The 20,919-nt window shown below is 48.5% G+C and overlaps 1 protein-coding gene across 1 annotated transcript in view; it reads left to right on the forward strand.

Annotated features, from left to right (window-relative positions):
- The window catches only part of PRKCA (protein kinase C alpha), a 466,835-nt gene that overhangs the window by 422,949 nt on the left and 22,967 nt on the right, over positions 1 to 20,919 (forward strand). Inside the window, exon 14 of the mRNA XM_006146762.2 lies at positions 16,545 to 16,625. Coding sequence (XP_006146824.1) covers positions 16,545 to 16,625 — 81 coding nt within the window. The remainder of the gene's footprint in view (positions 1 to 16,544; positions 16,626 to 20,919) is intronic.

Below are 20,919 nucleotides of genomic sequence, written 5' to 3' on the forward strand. Positions count from 1 at the left end.
GAATGCACATCTGCCCTCCTGGCCCCTCTGCACCTCCAGAGGTGACCCTGGGCAGGGCAGGGCCCTGTGGGTAGGGTGAGGGTGTGGGGTAGGTGCCTCAGGAAGTGTGATGACAGAGAGGGGCATGCTGACCACCGAGACAGGAGAGCGGATTGGGGTGCAGCCAGCAACCCACCCCACGTTAGTAACCCTCCAGTGAAGCTCAATAGTCCTGGCATGGCGAGAAAGGGACTGTCAGGGCCTGGGCTGTCCAGGTGAGGCCAAGAGCTTAATTAAAGACTCCAGGTGGTCGCTGGCCAGGGAGTGGGAACAGGTGAGCGAGGCGGAGAGGGTGCCGAGTGTCTACAGAGTAAGAGGAACGACAGGAGCAGGGAGGGTGTGATCAGGAAGAACCAGGGTGAGGCTGGGGGAGGCAGGACACCGAGCAGCACTGGGCAGGCTTGCTTCCGAACTAGGCGTCTTGCAGGTGGCAGGTCTGTTCAGTGCCCAGTCCAGCCACCCAGCCCCGCCAGTCCCTCCCGCTGTCCACCCGGCCCTGCCATCTCTGACAGCATCTGCACTGTGTCTAGGATTCTTCAGACCTGCCCGCTCCCCCTCTGATGACCTGACTGCTCATGGATTTAGTGTCCACTAAGCCACCCGAAGGCAGGACTGTTGTCCTGCATCCTGAGGTGCAGGGGGCAGTAGGGCAGTGTGTGGCATGCAGTGTGGACCTGGGATGAATGGAGGTGGCCTTCCTGGGCCCAGCCAGGGCTGTGGAGACCCTGCAGTGGGACAGAGCCGAAGGCTTTGGAACTGACCAGGTTATGACACTGGAGCAGGGCCACTGGGAGGGTGATTCCCAAGGCTGTCAAGTTGTGGGACTGATGGCAGGTGCACAGGGAGGCCACAAACCTTGCCCCTTCCGCTGACCACCACTGGGCGGGAGGACCTGAGCGTCCAAAGTTGTTGGGACAAAAGCCCAGGTCCCCCAGACAGCCCAAGCTGCCCTCAGCGTTGACATCCCCGAAGACTTTTCCTGGCCTCTGGGGAAGGAGTATAGAGAGGGCTAGAGGATTCAGTGAGGAAAGAGCTCCTGTGGCAGCACAGCCAGGCAGTCAGGCAGTAAATTAGCACTTGCCAAGCTGAGAAGAAAGGGGGAAATGAGATTCAGAGAGAAAAAAACAATCAGCACCAGCAAGGGCTCCTCCGTGATCAGCCGCTGCCGCAGGACAGGCCCCACCTCAGCCCGGCGCGGGGAAAAGCACTTGATTAAAGAAAGAGAATGATAAACCACAGGGCGGCCTTCTTTCTATCAAAGGCCAATTTCCCTCCATGTCGGGTCATGGTCCAACGGTTCCAGCCTCACCAGAGAAAATGAAGCAGCAGCCTTCCCTCGAAGAAATATTTAAAGAGCCGGGGCCAGCTTTCCCTTGGGGTTTTCCTTAAATTGTGTTATTCCGCTCGGATCTTTTCTAGGAGTGATGTTGAGCATATGAGCTCAGATATTTTATCATTAGCCTGCAAGCCCTTTAATGGTCTCATAATTCTCCTGGCCTGAGAGTCTGATCAGGGCAGCCCTGTCCTGGGAGTAGTGGCAGGCCCTGGGATCCGGTGGGCTGTGTACAATTTCTATCCTTTCTTCCGACCCTGCCTTCCAATCTCCCACCAGCACAGCCATCCTGTGGACAGCTGCCACTGTGTGGCTCCTACTGTGTGCTCGACCAGGGCTGTGCACCCATCAGGTTTCTTTCATTTAATCCTTAAGTCCCGTTGGCAAGGAGACTTCCACAAGTGCGTGGAAAATAGAATTCAAGTATCACTTTGATGCACAAAGAAAATTTCAGATCCATGCATATATTTTTCATACTGTTCATTTTTCCACCAGTTGTTTTGAAGACTCGTGATCTTTTCTAGGTAGTAAAATGGAGGCACAAAGATTGACTAATTTTCCTCATAGCCACAATTCAAGGCAGACCTGGGTTTTGAACCCAGGGCTGACCAACTGCTCCATGCAGGAACCGGAAGGGAAGGGATACTGCCCAGAGAAGGCGCAGCTCCAGGCATGCGGAGGAGCCGTACTCACCGCTCACCACTTGTTTTCAGGTTCTGAAGATGCTCAGTTAGATATTTACCACCGCCCCACCCTCATATTCTGGGGCCTGCATTCATTGGCCCTTCATTTAAGGATTGCTCTAAATCCTCTAAAAATGGGTCTTAGACTTAGGAGCTTTGTTTCACCTCCTGCTTTGTAATCTGCCTGGACAGCAGCAGGAGGACGGGTTATCTGGAGATGCTAGAGTGTGCTCGGTTCCTAGTGCCTGCCGAGCGTGTCTCCCTGTCTCATTTCATGTCTCCACTAGGCCTCGCAGGCAGTGGAGGTATCTCTGCCTCACAGGCCAGGAAAGGAGGCTCGGAGAGGAGCCGTCCCCTGCCCGGGGCTCCGAGATAGCAAGTGGACTGGCCAGAGGCAGGTCTGCCAGCCTTGAGTGCAGGCCGGTTGTCCTTGTGCCACCAGTGACCCGTTAGCCGCTTACTGCTCTCCAAACACGTCCCTAGCGATGAGCCTTCTGGGCCAGGGATATCTTTCACTCCAGCTAATGAAGCTAGGAGGGGCACAGAATCCACGCTGTCTCCCAGCTCACGCCTTTACTACCTGGATAGTGATTGGGTTGGGGAGCACAGTTTGGTCCTGAGTGTGTGGAATGGCTCCCTGAATACAACACAGAAGAGCAGGAAAGGTGGGCGCCCAGCCATGACTTCCCGACTTGCCCTAACATCAGCCACCCCCACCTGCCGCCCCCAGGAGGGATACCTGTAACGAGGGCGGCTGGGATTGAGTTTGAGAAGCACCTGGAGGGAGGCCAGCAGGCAATGACGGTGCACCTGATGCTGACGTAATTCGTTCTGCTCTCGCTTGGTCCCGTGTGATGTAATAGCCACCCCCGAGGGGCGTTCTGGCTGTGGGCGTTCAAGGTGGCGTTTTCTTCATCATTGTGTAATAAGCTCTGGCCATGGTTACACTCTTTTAAGAATGTGGAGTGACATCTGGAAAATGGATGTAATCAGAGGACCTTCCCCCAAGAAGGACTTGGAGGATTAAGTGCATTTCGCCTGTCAGGAGCTGAGCCTGCCTCGCGGGAGCCTTCGTGAGTGGCTGCTGCTGTTGTCCAGTTGTTCCTGTTACCCGTGGCGGCGTAACCACCTCAAAACACAGTGGCTTAAACACACACACACACACACACACACACACACACACAGTGGCTTAAAACAACCACAGTGTTACGCTGTGACTCTGAGAGTGGGCACCTCGCAGGCTTGGCTCCTTGCCCCGTCACCTTCCCACTGTGTGTGATTCTGGCCACCACTCTTGACTTGCCAGACTTCCCCAGATGTCACCGGGGAGAGTGTCCAGGCTGTGCTGGTCAAGGACAGTGCCCGGGGTAGTGTTGATGAGAAGTCAGATGAGGGGGTTCCTGGAAGTCTGGGCTGGGGGAAGAGGGAAGAATCTAAGAGGGGCTGGAATTCTCTCACAAGAAATTGCAGGAGTTATTGCTCCTGGAAGAGGGTGGGTAACCAAAGCCACCGAGGATGGTGTTTCCCAAAGCTGCTCATTTCATTGTCACCCTTCTAACTCATGGCACGACCAGCCAGCCTCACCGAGGAGCAGGAGAGAGTGACCCCACACCAGAGCTTGCTTGGAGAAACTGCATGAAGACTTGAGAGGGGGTTGCTTTGTCACCGGGAGCTCAGTATTGCAGAAGCCTCACCTGGGGATCTGGAAAAGTCACTCCCATGCCCCCCTCATGCACTTTCCAGCCTCAGAGCAACACGACATGGGGTACAGGTGCCAGATCAAAACCTGGCACAGACCAGACATAACCTGGTGGTTAAGGCAGCTGGATCCCACGTGGCAGACTGAATGGTTCAAATCCTGGACTCAGAGCTCGAAAAACATGCAGGTGCACGTGTGCCCCAGATCCCGAAAGGTGGGGAAAATGGGGAAGGGATTGTGGTGTACTCATCTGTTCAGTGAGTGTCCATGCTCTCTGGCAAGACTTTACAAAATAACAACCAAAAACCCTGGCACTTTATCCAGACTTCTACTTAGGGTTCCTTCAGAATAAGTCCAGCAGCAACTCTAATAACTGCCACATCACACACAATCTGAGTGTCCGGGAAGTCACCACAGGTGGCTTCGTACTCCTGGCTCCCTGGACCAGAGCCCAGGACACCCTTGAACCCCAGTGCCTGGCATTGTTTGCCACCAAAGCTCTACCCCATGGTGTTTATCTTTTCCCATGGCACGATTTATTGATCAAATGCTTTTCCACTTCTTTATGTAATGAGCCCTGAAGTATTTCAGAGTACTTGGCTCTTCCACCCTGGCTCAGCCCCGACTCCTCCCCAGCTGGGGTACCCATCTCTGCACACAGCACCAGGACCTGGCCTGGACAGGGCCACTGCTCCATACGGTGCTGGAGAGACCGCTCTGCAGACAGCACCTCTTCCTAATTGCAAAATCGAAAGGGCTTTTAGGGTTTCTGGGTTGCTAAGGCAGCAAGGAGTCTTAGAGATGATTTAGAAAAGTGTCTTCAGGGTTCTGAGGAGCCTGAGGCTCAGGGTGGCAACGCAGCTTGCTCACTGAACTGGGTAGCGGCAAGGTCAGGAAGAGGAGGGCCTCAGGTCTGCCGACTGTCCTGCAGCGTCAGGCCTGAGACCAGTCTGTGATAGGAAGCACCATGGCGGGGCGAGGGTGAGGCACCCCAACTTTCAACCAAGCTGCTTCTCAGCCAGATCACTTTTGGACGGCATGTCTGAGTCCAGACACCAACAGGAAGCACCCGATGGGGGTGAACCCGCTTGTTTTTCACCATAGTCCTGGAGACCAGCTCTGCCATGCCTTCTCCATGTCGCAGGGCAGAGGCTCCGGGAGCCACCTGGCCTAGGAGGGTGGGCCCAAAGAGGTGAGTGGAAGACTCAGTGACTGACTTGAGGTGCCAGCTGTCCTGACAGAGCATCCAGGACACTCTGAGGCCATCTTCTTTCTTCCCAGGGGCACCATTCGGATGTGTCAGTGTTTTTTTGTTTGTCTTTTGTTTTTTGGGTTTTTTTTTTTTTTTTGAGAGGTTTTGTTGTAGGGCATGTGTGCTCACCAGAGAGACAGAAAGCAAGAAATCACGCCCTGGGGGGATGGCCATGCTGCAATCCCTTCTCCTCCATTCTCCTCTTGGGGTCCTGGCAGGTGTGAGTTTAAGCCACTGGGTCTGGGACTCGAACTGTGGTTGACTGCATGGGAGTCCAGCGACATAGCCATTACACCAGCTACTGGTGCCGTGGACGTGTCCATGTTTCTGACCACATGGGTGAAGAGTGCTCTCGAGTCCTATGTTCTATCCTTGGGTATTTATAAAAAATACAACCGCATTTTTTCCATCAAAATAAAATGTCTTTATTTTTGGAAAAAGAAAGGGATGTTCTTTATTTACCGAAGGCTGGAAAAGGGCTTGAGCATGTTTTATGCATAAGGCTGTTACTTTGTAAGACAGCTTAGGTCAGGCCGTTTACCAAAGGGTGGGCCCTGGGGCTGGGGGTACCTGAACATGACAGTGAGAGGACTGCAGTGTACGTGCAGCCAGGACCAGGAGAGCGAGTGTCCACAGGGGACCCTGGAAGTCTCGGAGGCCTTCAGAGCCAGAGGTCCTGAGTGAAGCGGCGTCCTGCTGTCCTGATCCTGCTAAGTGTTTGAACCTCTTTGTTAGGGAGAGTCCCCTTAACTGGGCACATTCCCACCCAAGCTGCCCAGAGAACCACACTGAGTCAAGAGCAGGTACAGAGAAAACGGCCCCAAGAGTGGACACGAAGCTGACAGCCGGAGTTCACATCTCAGCTTTGTACTTGCTAGCTGTGTGGCCTGGGGCAAGCTACTTGACCTCTCTGTGCCTCATTCCTCATCTTGGAAATGGGTCATGTGAGGGCTGAAGGAGCCAGCAGGGCCAGAGAGCCTGGCACACCGTGAGTGCCTGTGACAGGGATGTCGGGTCTGGTCTTTGCTGTTGTTGCCGGTCATGTCTGAAGCCTTCCTGTGCTGTCCCAGGCTCTCCCAGGCCTGAGCCATCAGCAGTCAGAGGGCTTCTAGAGCCCCACCCTCTCTGGGAAGCCTTCAAAGGGGTAGCCCTGGCAGAGGGTGACGGCCGGGTGGCCTTGGAGCAATGAGCTTCCAGCCCTTGGCCTAGTGAGGGACAAGAAGCTGCCCCCTGTCCCTTTCATGCCCTGGTTCTGTGCCCAGGCTGAAATGAAACTCATTCATATCACACTTTTGCAAGACAGGCAGCCATTTGGAACATCCTGACATTCCCCCGAGCAACTGGCTCGTGTACGTATAATAATAATGATCACAGTGACAAATAGCAGGGAAACGGAATGGCAGAGGCACCGTCAGGGGTCTGGTTTTGAAGCCAGAGTTCAGCCTCCCATGTGCTGTGGGGTCATCCGCCAATTCTAGCCTGCTTGCCAGATCTGCCTGTCCCCTTGTGAGTTTCTCCATGAAGGGAGACCGACTGCCATCACAGCCCCTCCTGGGGCTTCAGGATGTTGGGCAGCCTCAGCCTTGGCTGTAAGCCCCGTTGGCTCACAAGTGCCAGAGACACCTGCTCCTGTCCCCTCGCGGACAGACTCAGGAGTCTCGTCATTCATTCTATGTTCTCTGCGCATGGTCCTCAGCCCGATGCTGGCCTCCTACGTCAGCGAGAGGCAGAGAGCCAGAGGGGGTTGTGGCAGCAGGTGGAACTTAAGAAGGGTTAGACCGAGTCTGTCCAGGAGAAGTGAAGTACAAGCCAAAGCCGCATTCCCCAGCCACATTTTTTAAAACAGAAAAAGAAATAGATGAAATAAATGTTACTATCTTGTTTAATCCAATATATCCCAAATCATAAATTACTAATGAGCTACTTTTTAGATGGAATTGTTTGCCCTCAGTCTTCAAAGCCTGGTGTGTATCCTGCATCTAGAGCACACGTAAGCTTGGACGAGCCCCGTGGTGAATGCTCATACCAAGCGTGACTGTTGACCGCTGTGCTGGACAGTGGAGCTCCAGGTGGCCCAAAGGGGCAGCATAGCCACCTTCCTTAACTGTGTTGGTATCTGAATATTTAGCTTCAAGTGGACTCTCCGACTCCCTAGCATAGTGAGGCTTTGAGTGATTGGAGATATTTATTTATCTAGTGAGTGAGTGAGTGAGTGAGTGAGTGAGTGAGTGAGTGATTTTTTGCTATAGGGCACGTGCTCTCGCTGGAGAGACAGAGAGACAGAAAACAAAAAATTGTCCCCTGAGAGAGGGTTGGCCACACCACAATCCCTTCTCCTCCATTCTCCTCTCTGATTTTGAGCACACACACACACATGTGCCCAGTATGAATTTTAAGCTCCCAAGTCTGGGACTCGAACCGTGGTTGACTATGTAGGAGTCTAGTGACATAACCATTACACCATCCTCTAGTCCTAGAGATAGTTATTGACAGCAGCTGACCACTGAAGGAAAGGTATGCTTTATTCTAAGAAGGGATTTGCAATGGCGAGTCTGCACCCAATGCCCTGTAACTTCGATCTCTACTACCTCCCACTTCATCTAGCTTGCAAGTTAAGGGTGATCTATTGTGTACTTCTCCTGGAAGAAACTCCTAGGCTATATTCTAAATCCCATCCAGGCCAGCAGGTGGTTAAGCAGCTGGATCCCATATAGCCAACTGTGTGGTTTGAGTCTCTGACCCAGCAGCTCGAAAATCCTACCAGGTGCCTATGTGTGCATGCCCAAAATCCCAAGAGGAAATTGGAGGAGAAGAGACTGTGGCATGGCCTTCCTTCCTGGCAGGTGCTTTCTCACTTTCCCTCTCTCTCTCTGTCTCTCTGTCTCTCTGTCTCTCTCCAACAAGTGCATGCACCCTATAACATACTGAAAAAAAGAAAATCTAAACCCCATCCTGCTACTACAGTGGAAGGCACTGCAGTGTTTAGAGTGACTTTGTCATCTCAGTCCTGTGGCCGAGGAGGCGGGCTCTATGGGACTGACAACTGAGTGTTGTCGCCAAGAAAAACAAGCTATTGGCACTTGGCATTCTGCTTCATAAGCCTCAGAGGAAGGAGGGGGTGTTATCAGCAGGAGGCATGGGAGTTTAATATGGAAATAGAAAATGAAGAGCAAGTTGGAGCCAAAGTGATGTTGAATTAAAAACAAAAATGTTCAGTGGCCATGGCTTTTAGGATGAAGGATCATTCTGAGCAGAATCAGGGTGCCCATGCCCTTGCCTTCTGATGGCTTTCTACACTTGGCCATCACCTCCACCACCCAGACAGGGAGCTCTGGTTGGCAAGAGTGCTCAGGTGCTTGTATGAGAAATACAAGATAAGAAATACAACGAAACAAAATAAAATGTAAGCTCTTTCATTCAGCCCTGCTGGGTTTCTGCCTGATAACTCGTAGCCACATTGGTGTATCAACCCAGCCTATGTTAACAGAAAGAAAAACAACAAACAAACCTACTGGACTGACCCGTTACCATAGCAGTTAAGCTCTGTGAGAGGAGACCAGATCCCACATGGCTGCCCAGGGTTTGAGTTTCAGTTCCAGAGGACTCAAAAATATGCCGGGCAAGCATGCATAGGATCCTGTCCATTGGAGGGGAAAGGATTATGACATGGCCAGCCCTGCTGAGGGGGTGCGTGCTCTCTCCCCCTCCCTCATCTACGAACATGCTCTCTAGCATTGAAAGGAAGAAATGAACTTAAATACAAAATAACAAAAATAGGTTGCAGGGACTGGCCTTAATGTAGTTACAAGAACAAATTTTAGTCAAGTTTGAAATGTTAAAACAACTGAAATGGTGATTTCAAGCCTCTTCACAGATCTGCTTCGTTAAAGCAGATCCGTCGATATTCAGAATACCACTTAAATGACCAGCTATGGGCAAGTCTTTTAACTTCCTGACCCTGAGTTTTCTCAGCTATAACATGGGAGTAGTAATTTCTGCCTTATCAGATTACATGAGAAGATGTTGTAGAGTACCTAACAGACAGCAAGCATACTTTCACTCTCCCTAAGAGAAATTCTAGGGGCCAGCTGGTGGCCTGGCCTGATGGTTAAGGCACTGGACTCTCACATGGCCAACTGCAGTTCGAGTCCCAGATCTGGTGACTTGAAACTCATGCCAAGTGCATGTACATGCATGCCCAAAATCCCCAGAGGAGAATGAAGGAGAAGGGCTTGTGGCATAGCCATCCCACCCTGGGGAAGAGAAGGGTGATTCCTCACTTTCCCTCCCTCTGTCTCTCTCTGGCAAATGCACACTCCCTATGGCAAAAACCTTTAAAAGAAAAAAAGAGTATCTATGACTCTTCTACATGGTCAGACAGGGTTTGTAAAAGAGCTGAGATGTTGTGATTTGCTTCCACAAAAGAGGAAGTTGCTAGTCAATTCTGACTAACAGAGCCATCCCTGCCGTCTCAGGGGCCTATGACAATCAATACTTAGTTGATACTCGCTCGTCATCTGGTACAACGCTGCTCCGTGCTGCAGTTAAGCCAGCTGGAATATTTGACCTCCAGGATCTCAGCACCAGGGCGCAAGTGGGCTTCTAACTGCCCCAAGCCTGAAGTGAAATGTCATGTCCTTCACCAGCCATTGGCCAGAACTAGTCACATGACCCAGAAACCAAAGAGGCTGGGAAAAGGCGGGGAGTGCGCAGACTGCTGGGTGATACTGTTTGATGCTGGAGCTTTGCTCCTTCACTCTTCCCTTCTCCTCGGACATGACAGTATGACCGCTGATTTCTTTTTACTCTTCCCGCCTGCTCATCTTTAAGTGTGGTTTTGTCTTATTCTTGCATTGAACTAAGCTTTTTACTGCTGGAATTGGAGTGAAATTATCCATCCCACTGCGGGGGAGGTGAGCAGTGACTGTCAGGAGTGAGGCAAGTGATTTCAGATGGGTTCTCTACTTTGCTTAATTAAGGGTGCAGTTTGAGTGTCCAGGCATGCACTGGATCCAGCATGGTAAGCAGAGTTTATGCTGCCACTCATCCCAAGGAGATGGACTCACCTCTGATGGTTGGAGGTGGGACTCCAGCGTATGTCAGCTCTTAAGCCCTTAGACTCAAGCGTCAAAGGTAGGACATTTAGTTTGGTTAAAATAGGCATTTCCAAATGGCCAGTGCCAGTCAGATCTTAATTTCCCTGTGCTTGGTATTTTGTTTTGAACAGGTTTGTTAGAAAAGTTTTTTCTTTTTTTTTTTTTAAAGTCGATTCATTTATCTTTTCATTAAGTGAGAGAGACAGAGGAAGAGAGAAATGCATGCTCTAAGGGGTCCTGACCCTGTGATCCGCTCCCAGCCCTCAGCCAGCCCTGGATCATGGGCATGTGTGTGAGCTGTGTTCTCAGGGAGGACCCTGGACTTGAACCAGGAGCGTCTCTGTGTGGGATTGCCTTGCAGAGCACTGTACTTACTGCTGCACCACTGTCTGGCCCTTGTCTGAGAAGTGGTTTAAATACTAATCACTGAGTAAAAATACATTGTTATTATTATTTTTTTAATCTGTGGGTTTCTTCTTTAGCATTCTTTCCTCCCAAGAATAAATGTCTTGAGAATGATGTGACCCTCTGCACAACTCCTTCCCACCTGGAAATATTTGCCTGGAGGGAGCTCCATTTCCCACCTGGCATCACTGGCTTTTTCTTGGATTTTACACTTTAGGTGCAGCTCCGTAAAAACTCAGCTGATGGGAGCAAAGCATGTGAATACTAAGTGTGCGTAGCCTTGCACATTTTCTTTGAATGTCATTCTAGGTGACAGCCCTAAGCTAAGAACTTGGGTCCTGTAATACTTCAAAGAAAAAACGATTGACAACGGGCTGGCAAATGTGGTTATGCTCCTTTAGCTCTAGAATTACTCGAGAGACAGAGAGACAGAAAGTGAGAGATCACCCCCCAGGGGGGTGGCCACATTGCAATCCCTTCTCCTCTGTTCTCCTCTTGGGATTTTGGGTACACGCCCAGCATGAGTTTTAAGCCACTGGGTCCAGGACTCGAACCATGGTCGACTATGTGGGAGTCCAGCGAGTAACCATTAGGCCAGCCACTGGTCCCTGATTCAAGTCTTTTGAAAAATATTTATTTAATTGCCAGAGGGCATGTGTACCCACCAGAGAGAGAGAGAGAGAAGAGAGGGGGAGGGAGGGAGGGAGGAAAAGAAACACCCCCCCAGTGGGGCATAGTCATGCCACAATCCCTCTCCCCCATTTCTCTTTCCCATCAGGATTTTGGGAACACACATGCACATTTTCAAGCTGCCAGGGCCGAGATTCTAACTGCAGTGGGCCATGTGGGATCCAGACTTTGGTAGGCCATGTGGGATCTATCTCCCTATGGACAGCCCTTAACCCCTGTGCTACGGGGCTGGCCCTAAAATGACTTTTTTTCTTTTAGTTTTGTTTTGTTTTGCCACCATCCTTTCTCCTCCATTCTCCTCTTAGGATTTTCGGCACACGCATACACATTCCTGGCATGTTTTCAAGCCACCAGGACTGGGACTCAAACCACAGTCAGACATGTGGAATCCAGCTGCCTTAGGCCCCACATCACCTGCTGGCCCCTATAGTGATCATTTTTAAATGTTATTTACAATTCAACTAATAGCAGATTCCCACTAAAATTAAGGAATAATTTATCATTTGGTCAAATAGAGTCTTTTACATTGAGTTACCCTTGTTCTTTCTGGATAATGAGGTCTCCCCTGGGCGGAATGCTTCCATTCTTGGGAGCACGTTATAGCTCCACTCTGCCTGGCACCACTGCTGCTATTAGGTATGGACACAGAAAATGCTACTAGAGAAACAGCCCAGAGACAAGGAGCAAGTTCAAGGATGTGGGAGTCCATTTGTCCATCCATCCATTATTTGTTCATTAAACACACAGTTACTAAACTCATCCTGTGGCAGGGTCTCCTGTATGAGGTAGTGATAGAACGCATCAACGTAGAATGTTTTCATTTAGGCAAGCCTTTGTTTAAATGCTTGTCTTTATACTTACTACCTTTAAAAAGTTTTACAGGGACCATTTGCTGATGGCGTAATGGTTACATCACTGGACACACATAGATGACTGTGGTTCGAATCCCAGACCTAGGTGCCAGGCACATGTGTACACGTGCCCAAAGTCCCGAGAGGAGAATGGAGGAGAAGGGATTGTGGTGTAGCCATCCTCCCAGGGGGTGATTTCTTACTTTCCCTCTCTCTGTCTCTCAGACAAGCGTACACACCCTATGGCAAAAATCTCTCTTAAAAGAAAAAAAAAAAAAACTTTTTATCCAGGCCATTGGGAAATGTGATAGTCGCCCTGTGCCGGTGTGGTGTGGTGTCGTGGTACCCTGGTGTCTTCTCACTGCGTAAACAAACAGCAAGACAAGCAGGATTACTGGATGACTGCAGTTGGGCCCACCTAGATCAGCAGGCAGTCAGGCCAGCTCAGGCCAGCGCCCAGCCTGCCACAACCAGCCGCCTCCTGTGCCCCACACAGGGGCTGCGTAAAGTTCATCAGGAAATGAAATTCTAATTACATGCTTATTCTAGTGCCAGAAACTCTTGAATCTATTAATAGTGTGCTTTGTTTTTGTTTTTGTTTTTTTGCTACAGGGCGCATGTGCTCGCCAGAAAGACAGAAACAGAGACAGAAAGCGAGAAATCACCCCCCGGGGGGATGGCCACACCACAATCCCTTCTCCTCCATTCTCCTCTCGGGATCTTGGGCACGCATGCACATGCACCTGGCGTGAGTTTAAGCCACTGGGTCCAGGACTCAAAGCACAGTCAGCTACATGGGAGTCCAGCAACATAGCCATTATGCTAACTGCTGGTCCCATCAAAGTGATTTTTTAAACAAGTTAAGAAAGGATGAGTTCATAGGCTGGCAGGTGATGTGGTGGTTAGGGGTGCTGGACTCCCACATGGCCAACTGTGGTTCGAGTCCTGGGCCTGGCAGCTTGCTTTCTTGCTTTCTCTTTCTCTCTCTCTCTCTCTCTCTCTTACTTACTCTCTCACTCTGTCCTTCTCTGGTCATATCAAACAATAAATTAATAAATTAAGTTAAATAAAATATTTTTTTAAAAAAGAAAGAATATTAGTCTTTGAATTATACTGGGATAAAAGGTAAGCATTTGGGAGGGAATTTTAAATTCTATGTCATACTTTAAAATTTTTAGGCAGAATAAAAGGCTAAATGTAAAAACTAAAACTATACAAGAACTATTCAAAAATATTATATTATATATATTTAAAATATTATTGTTATCATTTAGGAAAAGAAATTACTGCAAAGTTTATTAGATTTTTCAAATAAAAGGACTATCCTGAACATTAAAATATAAACAAAACACAAGTAAATGATGAATTGGGAAAACTACTTCCAAAATTTGCAACAGAGAGTTGACATCCTTAAGATATAAAGAGCTCTCATTATTTTTATTGATAATAAAAAAGAAGTGTGTAATCTTGGTAAGGGAAGGGACCTTGTCTGTCTTTTCCTACATTGTATCCCTGGTACCTGACATAGGTCCCCGAGGGAATTATAAATGAAGCAGTCAGTCAGGACTGAAATCGGGCAGAGTACATAATAAGGCAGTTTACTAAGGGGCCAATTTCTATGAGAAAAAGCGAAGTAAACAAAATACAAATGAAAGTTCCACTGAAACCTCACTGTCAGCCATCCCACAGAAAGTTTTAGAAACAGTGACAGGGGCCAGCAGGTGGTATAGTGGTTAAGGCACTGGACTCCTACATGGCCAATTGCAGTTCAAGCCCTGTACCTGGTACCTTGAAAGTCACACCCGCTGCATGTGTGCGAGTGCATGCCCAAATCTCAAAAGGAAAATGGAGAAGGGATTGCAGCGTGGCCTTCCCTACTGGGGGCGTGGAGGGTGCATTTCTTACTTTCCCTCTTACTGTCTCTGTCTCTCCAGCGAGTGCACGTGCCATAAAGAGAAAAGGAAGGCAGGGAGGAAGGAAGGAAGAAAGAAGGCAAGAAAGAAGCAGTGACAATACCCAGTGTTGGGGAGGGTTGGGAGAGACAGTGGCTCTACTGCTGATGGGAGTCGTCCGGCAGCATATCTAAAACGCTTTTACTTTCTATTCAAAAGCATTTATTTGGACTCAACAATTCTTTCAGGCATTTGTCCTGTGGAAATGAAGAATTTGCAGAGATGCTCATGATCTTATGAAATAAACTGGCTACAGACAGCAGATGGATACAATCACATTGAAAAGTGTGGATGCACACACACCACAGCTAGGAAAGGGATGGGAAGGTGTCCTATAAAATGAACAGCAGCATTTCTAGGTGAAGAGATTATAAACAATTTTACTTTTTTAAACCTGTTTAGCTAGTTAATCTCTTCTAATTTTTCTTTCATGAGCGTATGTGGCTTGTGGAACTAAAAAGAAAAAAAATTATTATTTTTTAAATTATTTATTTATTCATTCATCCATTTTAATTTGACCAGAGAGAGACACAGAGAGAGAGAGAGAGAGGGAAACTAAGAAGGAAAGCCACCGGGTCCGGGACTTGATCCACAGTCGGCCATGTGGGAGTGTCCAGTGCCCTAACCACCACACCATCTCCTGGTCCCAAAAAGCATTATTTTTTAGAAGAACGGTTTCACCTAGTGATCGAAAATATGATGAAGCTAACATGAGGTAGGGGTATACATTCACCCCCAACTCTTTTGGGAAGGCAGTTTGCCATTGTATCAAGATTATAAAAATATACAACTTCTTTAAGACAGTAATTTCCTGTCTGGACTGAAATGACATATATTATCTCTGGGTATAGTTCTTTGTTTGTATTTTCCAAGTTTTCAGCAAAGAAAATGTAGAAAAGGACAAATGTAGTGAAAATTAAAATTAGGACTCCTTGTCTGGCGGTCATTTTCTTGTCGAGAATGAGCTATGAGGCTGCTGAGTCCAAGCGTGTCCACCCTGTTGCTGCCCACACATTGCCATTTTCTGTGGAGAAACAGTGGCAATGTGAAAAGGAATGGAGGTGAGCAGACAGAACGGTTTCTTATGTCCAGGACATTCCATTAGACATTCTGCACCATTAAAACAAATGCTCTTGTGCATTTAAGAGTCAAAGTCATGTGTAAGTGGCAGAATGGTTGTACTGAGCACCTGCAAGGATGTCTCCTCAAATCCTGGGACATAATCTGTGGGTCTGGAAATCTTGTACATTAGGGAGACAGTCCACCTGAGAGGCCATACAGCCAGCCTCTTAGTAAGCCAGGCCATGCTTAGAAATTCAAATCAGTATTCCTCCTTTCCACATGGGAGGCTAGAGGGTCATTCTAGAACCTCTGACTGGCCACCAAGGGAAAGAAGAGTGGAATGCCCTCACTAGTGGCCACCTTGCAGCACCAACAGCTGCCTACATCTCGGCTTGTTTGCTCTGTTCTTCCCATCACCACTTTTACTGAAAGGGTTCCTTCTCATTTAAAATATCATGTCATTTCACCCATAAATACTTCATCTCTCATGCATCGCACCCATAAACACATCCATCTTTTTTTTTTCTTTTTTTTTGGAGAAGTTTTCGCCATAGGGCACGTGCGCTCGCCAGACAGACAGAGAGAGACAGAGAGACAGAAAGCGAGAAACCACCCCCCAGGGAGGATGGTCATGCCACAATCCCTTCTCCTCCATTCTCCTCTTGGGATCTTGGGCACGCACGCACACGCGCCCCGCGTGAGTTTTAAGCCACCGGGTCCGGGACACGAACCGCGGTCGACTATGTGGGAGTCCAGCGACATAGCCATTATGCTAACCGCTGGTCCCAAACACATCCATCTTACATGGAAAAGGACACACTCAAACTGGTCAGCATAGCCCAGTGCCAGCTCCCAGAATCAATAGTCAATTCATCTCATCTCATATCTAGACCGTGTCTGACTCGCCCCAGTGGTCTCCAGATTTCTTTTTTGAAGAAATTTCTTTGAAGATTCAAAGTCCAGATGGCCCATTGGATCACCATAGGTCAAGTCTCTCTCACATTTTACAGCTTTAGCCGTTCAACAGACTGAGCATGTCTCACGCACCGCCTGTTCTCGTTCCCTTGACCGTTGTTGTCGTCACAATCCTCAGCATCCTTACTGCTTTTAGCAAAACTCTGCTACGCGATTTGATCATCTTATGTATCAGATCCTTGTTCTGAATAACCTCTGGCTTTTTCTAAAAATTAAACCCACTTTAAACCCACTTCATTGGCCAAGGATTTTCTACCAGTGAGGCTGATTAAATCTGCCTTCAAGTAGTGTGCTCTGGCATCTCCAGGGTTCAGAAGTGGACTCCCCAGACTAGTGGATAGTTCTCCATGTGCCTGATTTGAAGGACCCTTTTCCTCTGGCGTAGAAATGACAGGCAGACCGTCTCATCACCTCATTTGCTTGAATCAAGCGTACTAATGCCCACTTGTTCTAAAGGGGCCATTCGGTTTATCATTAAGTGTAATTGATGTGTTTCTTTTCACACAGATAATCGCTTATCAGCCGTATGGAAAATCTGTGGACTGGTGGGCCTATGGCGTCCTGTTGTATGAGATGCTAGCCGGGCAGGTAATGTTTCACTGCATTTCCATGTTTGTTTATTACTGGGTCATGTGAACTCTTCAGCTGTGTTTGGGCAGTGATGGCGACACCTGACAGGGTCGTGTGGTTGGTGCTGGGCTGACCCTGGTGAAAGAGGGAGGCGTTCTCCCTTGAGAGTGAGCTGCGTTCCGTATACACAGACATTATGTCCTATTTGTAAAACCCCCACGTTGAAAGCTCCAGCCTGGAACGTTGACAATGCGACTTTCACATTATGTACAAAGCTCTCCTGCCTGTGGATGACAGTGACGGCTTCTGCGTGTCTTCAGAGGAGCTGGGCTGTGCTAGTCCGTCCACAGAGATTACCCTCGCTGCTGCCCATGTGTGTAATTGGTATTATCATTTAAGGGAGAAAACTGTCAGTGTTTTCTGCACTGAAATATTTTCATAGCTTTTCCCCATCTCTTTCTATCTCACCCTTGGTGAAAATTCATTGAAATTTCACCAAAGTCAGTGAGGCTGAACTTCCAGTGAAGAAAGGGCAAATTACATTTCTCTTAGGACATGACACGTATCAGATAACCACACACATTAGTGCCTAATGTGACACTTTCCAATATAACGGCCTTAATGTCATCAGGTAAGTCACACTAACTGTTGGCACAAACCACCCCGCAGTCTCAGTGGCTTAACACACCACACAGGTTTATTTTGCATTCCTGTGTCGAGATGGGGCACTGACCCACAGGGTCATTCAAGGACCTGGGTTTCATCTGTCCATCGGCTCCACATCTATTAGGGCCTCAGATTCCTCTGCTGAGTCCTCCTCCTTTCAGCCGGCTGATGAGGAGGCAGTACAATTGTCGCATGGAATTACTTATGGGCCAGGCCTTAGAGGCGTCTGTCACTTAGACACAAAGAGAGGTGGGGAGTCTTGGTCCACTAACGTGCTGCTGACAGAAATACCTGAGCCTCGTAAAAGTAGATGTTTATTGACTCACGATTCTGGAGGCTGGGAAGTCCAAAGGTTGGAGCCTGGCATCTGGCTGGCCTATGTCACAACATGGCCATAAAAAGCAGAGAGGATAGTGGGCACATGCAGAGAGAGAAAAACGGGCAGCATCTTCCCTTTAGAGCAACCGCTCTCCCAAAGACCAACCCCTTCTCAAGAGATCTAGGGTTCCTGGACCTCCCAAGACAGCATTAATCCATTCCCCGGATAATATCTCTATGATCCCATCACCACTCACTAGGCCTCACTACCTCTCGATGCCATTACACTGGACTGGATTCCAAAACATGAACCTTTGGGAGACAAACCATAGCAGAAGTATAGGGCATATGTGAGAGCCCAGCAAGGGAGAGAAGGTCCAATAAGCATCTAGCAGATCCCTGCCCTTACCCCCAAGAATGATCCTGTTAAGCAGCTCTTCGTAATTCCCAGCATGTAAGTATTAGTGTCAAGGAGTTTAACTCTCCATAGCTGAGAGCCTCAGTAAGCAAGCATGTGTGCACCATAATACAGCAGAACAGAAGAGACAAAAAACCCTTACGAGGAGAGACCATAGACAAGCTACATAAGGGAGATGTTTAACTTATCAGCAATAAACTAAGAAGAAAAGTAATAAAGCAGTAAAAGAAGATATAGTGTTGGGGAGGGGCTGAAATTTTATTTCAGTTTGGTTTGTTTTATTTGGGGAGGTTGAAGTTTTAATTAGGATGGCTAGGGAGGGACTCGCAAATTAAAGTTAAAACTGAAATAAGCGAGGAAATGTCTATGTGCACAGCTGGAAGAAGAGCATTCTGGGAGAGGTCACAGCAAGTGCAAAGGCCCTGAAGCCTTTGTTTAAGTCATGGTTAAGAAATAGAAAAGAAGCTGCCATTGTGGCTGGAGCAGAGGGAGCTGGGGAAGGAGCCTGACATCAGAGGTCAGAGAGAAAGAGTGCACCAGGTCATGTGAGCATGCAGGCCATCACAGGACCCCCAGCTTCTGGGGTTGAAAGCCATTGATGACCTCTCCTTACATATCTTTTATGATGTCTTTTTTTAAGAGTTATTTTATTGGGACCAACAGATGGTTTAATAGTTACATCACTGGACTCCCACATAGTTGACCATAGTTTGAGTCCTGGTCCCTGGCAGCTTAAAACTCATGCCAGGTGCATGTGTGTGTGTGGCCAGAATCCCGAGAGGAGAATGGAGGAGAAGAGATTGTGACATGGCCCTATAGCAAAAAATCTCTCTTAAAAAAAAGAAAAAAAGAATTATTTTACTTAACTTTGTTATTATTATTTTATTATGTTCTTAATTTGACTCGTGGGGGGCGGGGGTTAGAAAGCAAGTCGCCTGGTCCAAGACTCGAACCCGTCAGCCATATGGGAGTCCAGTGCCTTAACCACCACACCATCTGCTGGCCCCTTTCATTATGTCTCATATCCTTTAGTAAAATAGTCTTTTTATTGTTGTTGCTTATTTATTTCCTCCATCTGAGAGAGAGACAGAGACAGGTACCCCCAACAGGCTCCTCACACCACAGTCCACCCCCGATCTCAGGCAGCTGGAATCTAGGACATACCACGTGCCTTGTGTTCAGGGAGCCTCGGGCCAAGAGCCCAGGATCTTCCCCATGTGGGTCCAGTTGGGTTCCCACTGCACCACCACCTGGCTCTCCAATAGTCTTTCAGAGAGCAAAGGATATGAGGTGCTTGCCTATGTTTGATCATTATTTCTCAATAGGGTTAAGACTTGATCGACATCAAAAGAATGGTTGGTCGGTTGGTCGGTTTATTTATTCAGGTTTTCCCCCTACTCAGAGCGTCCTTTCTTAGCCTTGTGCCTCGTGTATAAATAGAGAGGCAGGTTACACGCAAGGGCTGTTAACGAGAGGGCAGCTGGGAAAACACAAGTCGCCTGAAGTTAATTTCCCTTCCTTGAGATTTTGACAATAAGCGTTGATTCTCAATTGCCAGCCCCCTGGAGCCATGCTGTTCATGAAGGCGGGAAGAGTTCCCTCCTTGATCCCACTTGAATGGTTCCCTCTGGAGTCCAGAAAACAAGCGCCGCTTTCATTGAGAGCCACATTTGCATAGGCCAGCAAGTGGAATTGGCTGACAAAAGCTTAGGCCAGCTCTGTATCCAGGAGCACTTGACAGATGACCTCCGAGTTGATGATTCCTGGTCAACAGGAGGCTTGAATTATAGAGCCCAGGCTGCAGGAAAGCCTCCCTTCCTCCCTGTGCCTGGGTGCCCTTGTTGCTGAGTCTTCCTGGGTCTCCATGCCCTAGGGGAGCTCAGGGAATACCCCAGCCCACCAGGGCAGTCCCCTTTGAGGTGCATTTAAAATGTTTGTTATTAGCAAATGGCATACTGGTTATGTCGCTGGACTCCCACATGGCCGACTACGGTTTGAATCCTGGACCTGGCGGCTTCAAACTCACACTGGGAGCATTGGCATGTGTGCCTAAAATCCTGAGAATGGAGGAGAAAGGATTGTGATGTGGCCACCCCCCTGGGAGTGATTTCTCACTTTCTGTCTCTCTGTCTCTCACTGTCTCTCCAGTGAGCACACGCACCCTAGAGCAAAAAGTCTAAGACAAAATGTTGTTATTATAATTTCTAATTTACATATAATAATTGTTCATTTACAGGTTACAGTAAATGTATTCTGTTTCTCTATACATGTATACCTTGTGTAGCGATCACATCAGGAAATAATGCTGAATGAAATCAGACAGGTACTGAAAGACAAATATGAGGGGGAATGTCATTGAACTATGAGTTTATTTTGGTGCCCCCAAAGAATTGAAATCCAAAGAATTGAAATCCGTGCATAGTCTTTTCATTCGTCACATTTTCTAGGAACTTTTCGGAAGTCCCTTGTACTGTGTGGTTTAGTCATTAGTGGAAGCTAGAAGATTTGATCGCATGGAAGTGGAGGATGGAGCGGTGGAGCCCAGAGTGGGGTGTACTCTGAGGTGCTGCCTTGCTGAGCCTCATTCGCAGGGGGCCCCTGAGCCAGATCCCATTTCCAGCCTTACCTGTGGCTTACCCGGCTCCCGCCCCCTCCAGAGCCCTGGGCTCCTGCTCCCCACGCCCAGTGGTTTCATAAACATTCTGGTGGGTTTCCGTTATTGCCTGTCTGCTTCAGGGCCAATTAGCCTGCCCGGTATGCATCCCTCGAAGTCTTCAGAATCTCACTGAATGTGGTGATATTCTTCACAAACGACACCTTACGGGCTCACCCTCGCTCCGGTGCGATGTGGGCACAGATGGCAGCCTTGGTGGCTCTGCTCCGTCACCGCGCCTGCTGCAGTCTTCCCAT

This window comes from Tupaia chinensis, unplaced genomic scaffold (assembly GCF_000334495.1).
Source record: "Tupaia chinensis unplaced genomic scaffold, TupChi_1.0 Scaffold000187_1, whole genome shotgun sequence".
NCBI lineage: Eukaryota > Metazoa > Chordata > Mammalia > Scandentia > Tupaiidae > Tupaia > Tupaia belangeri.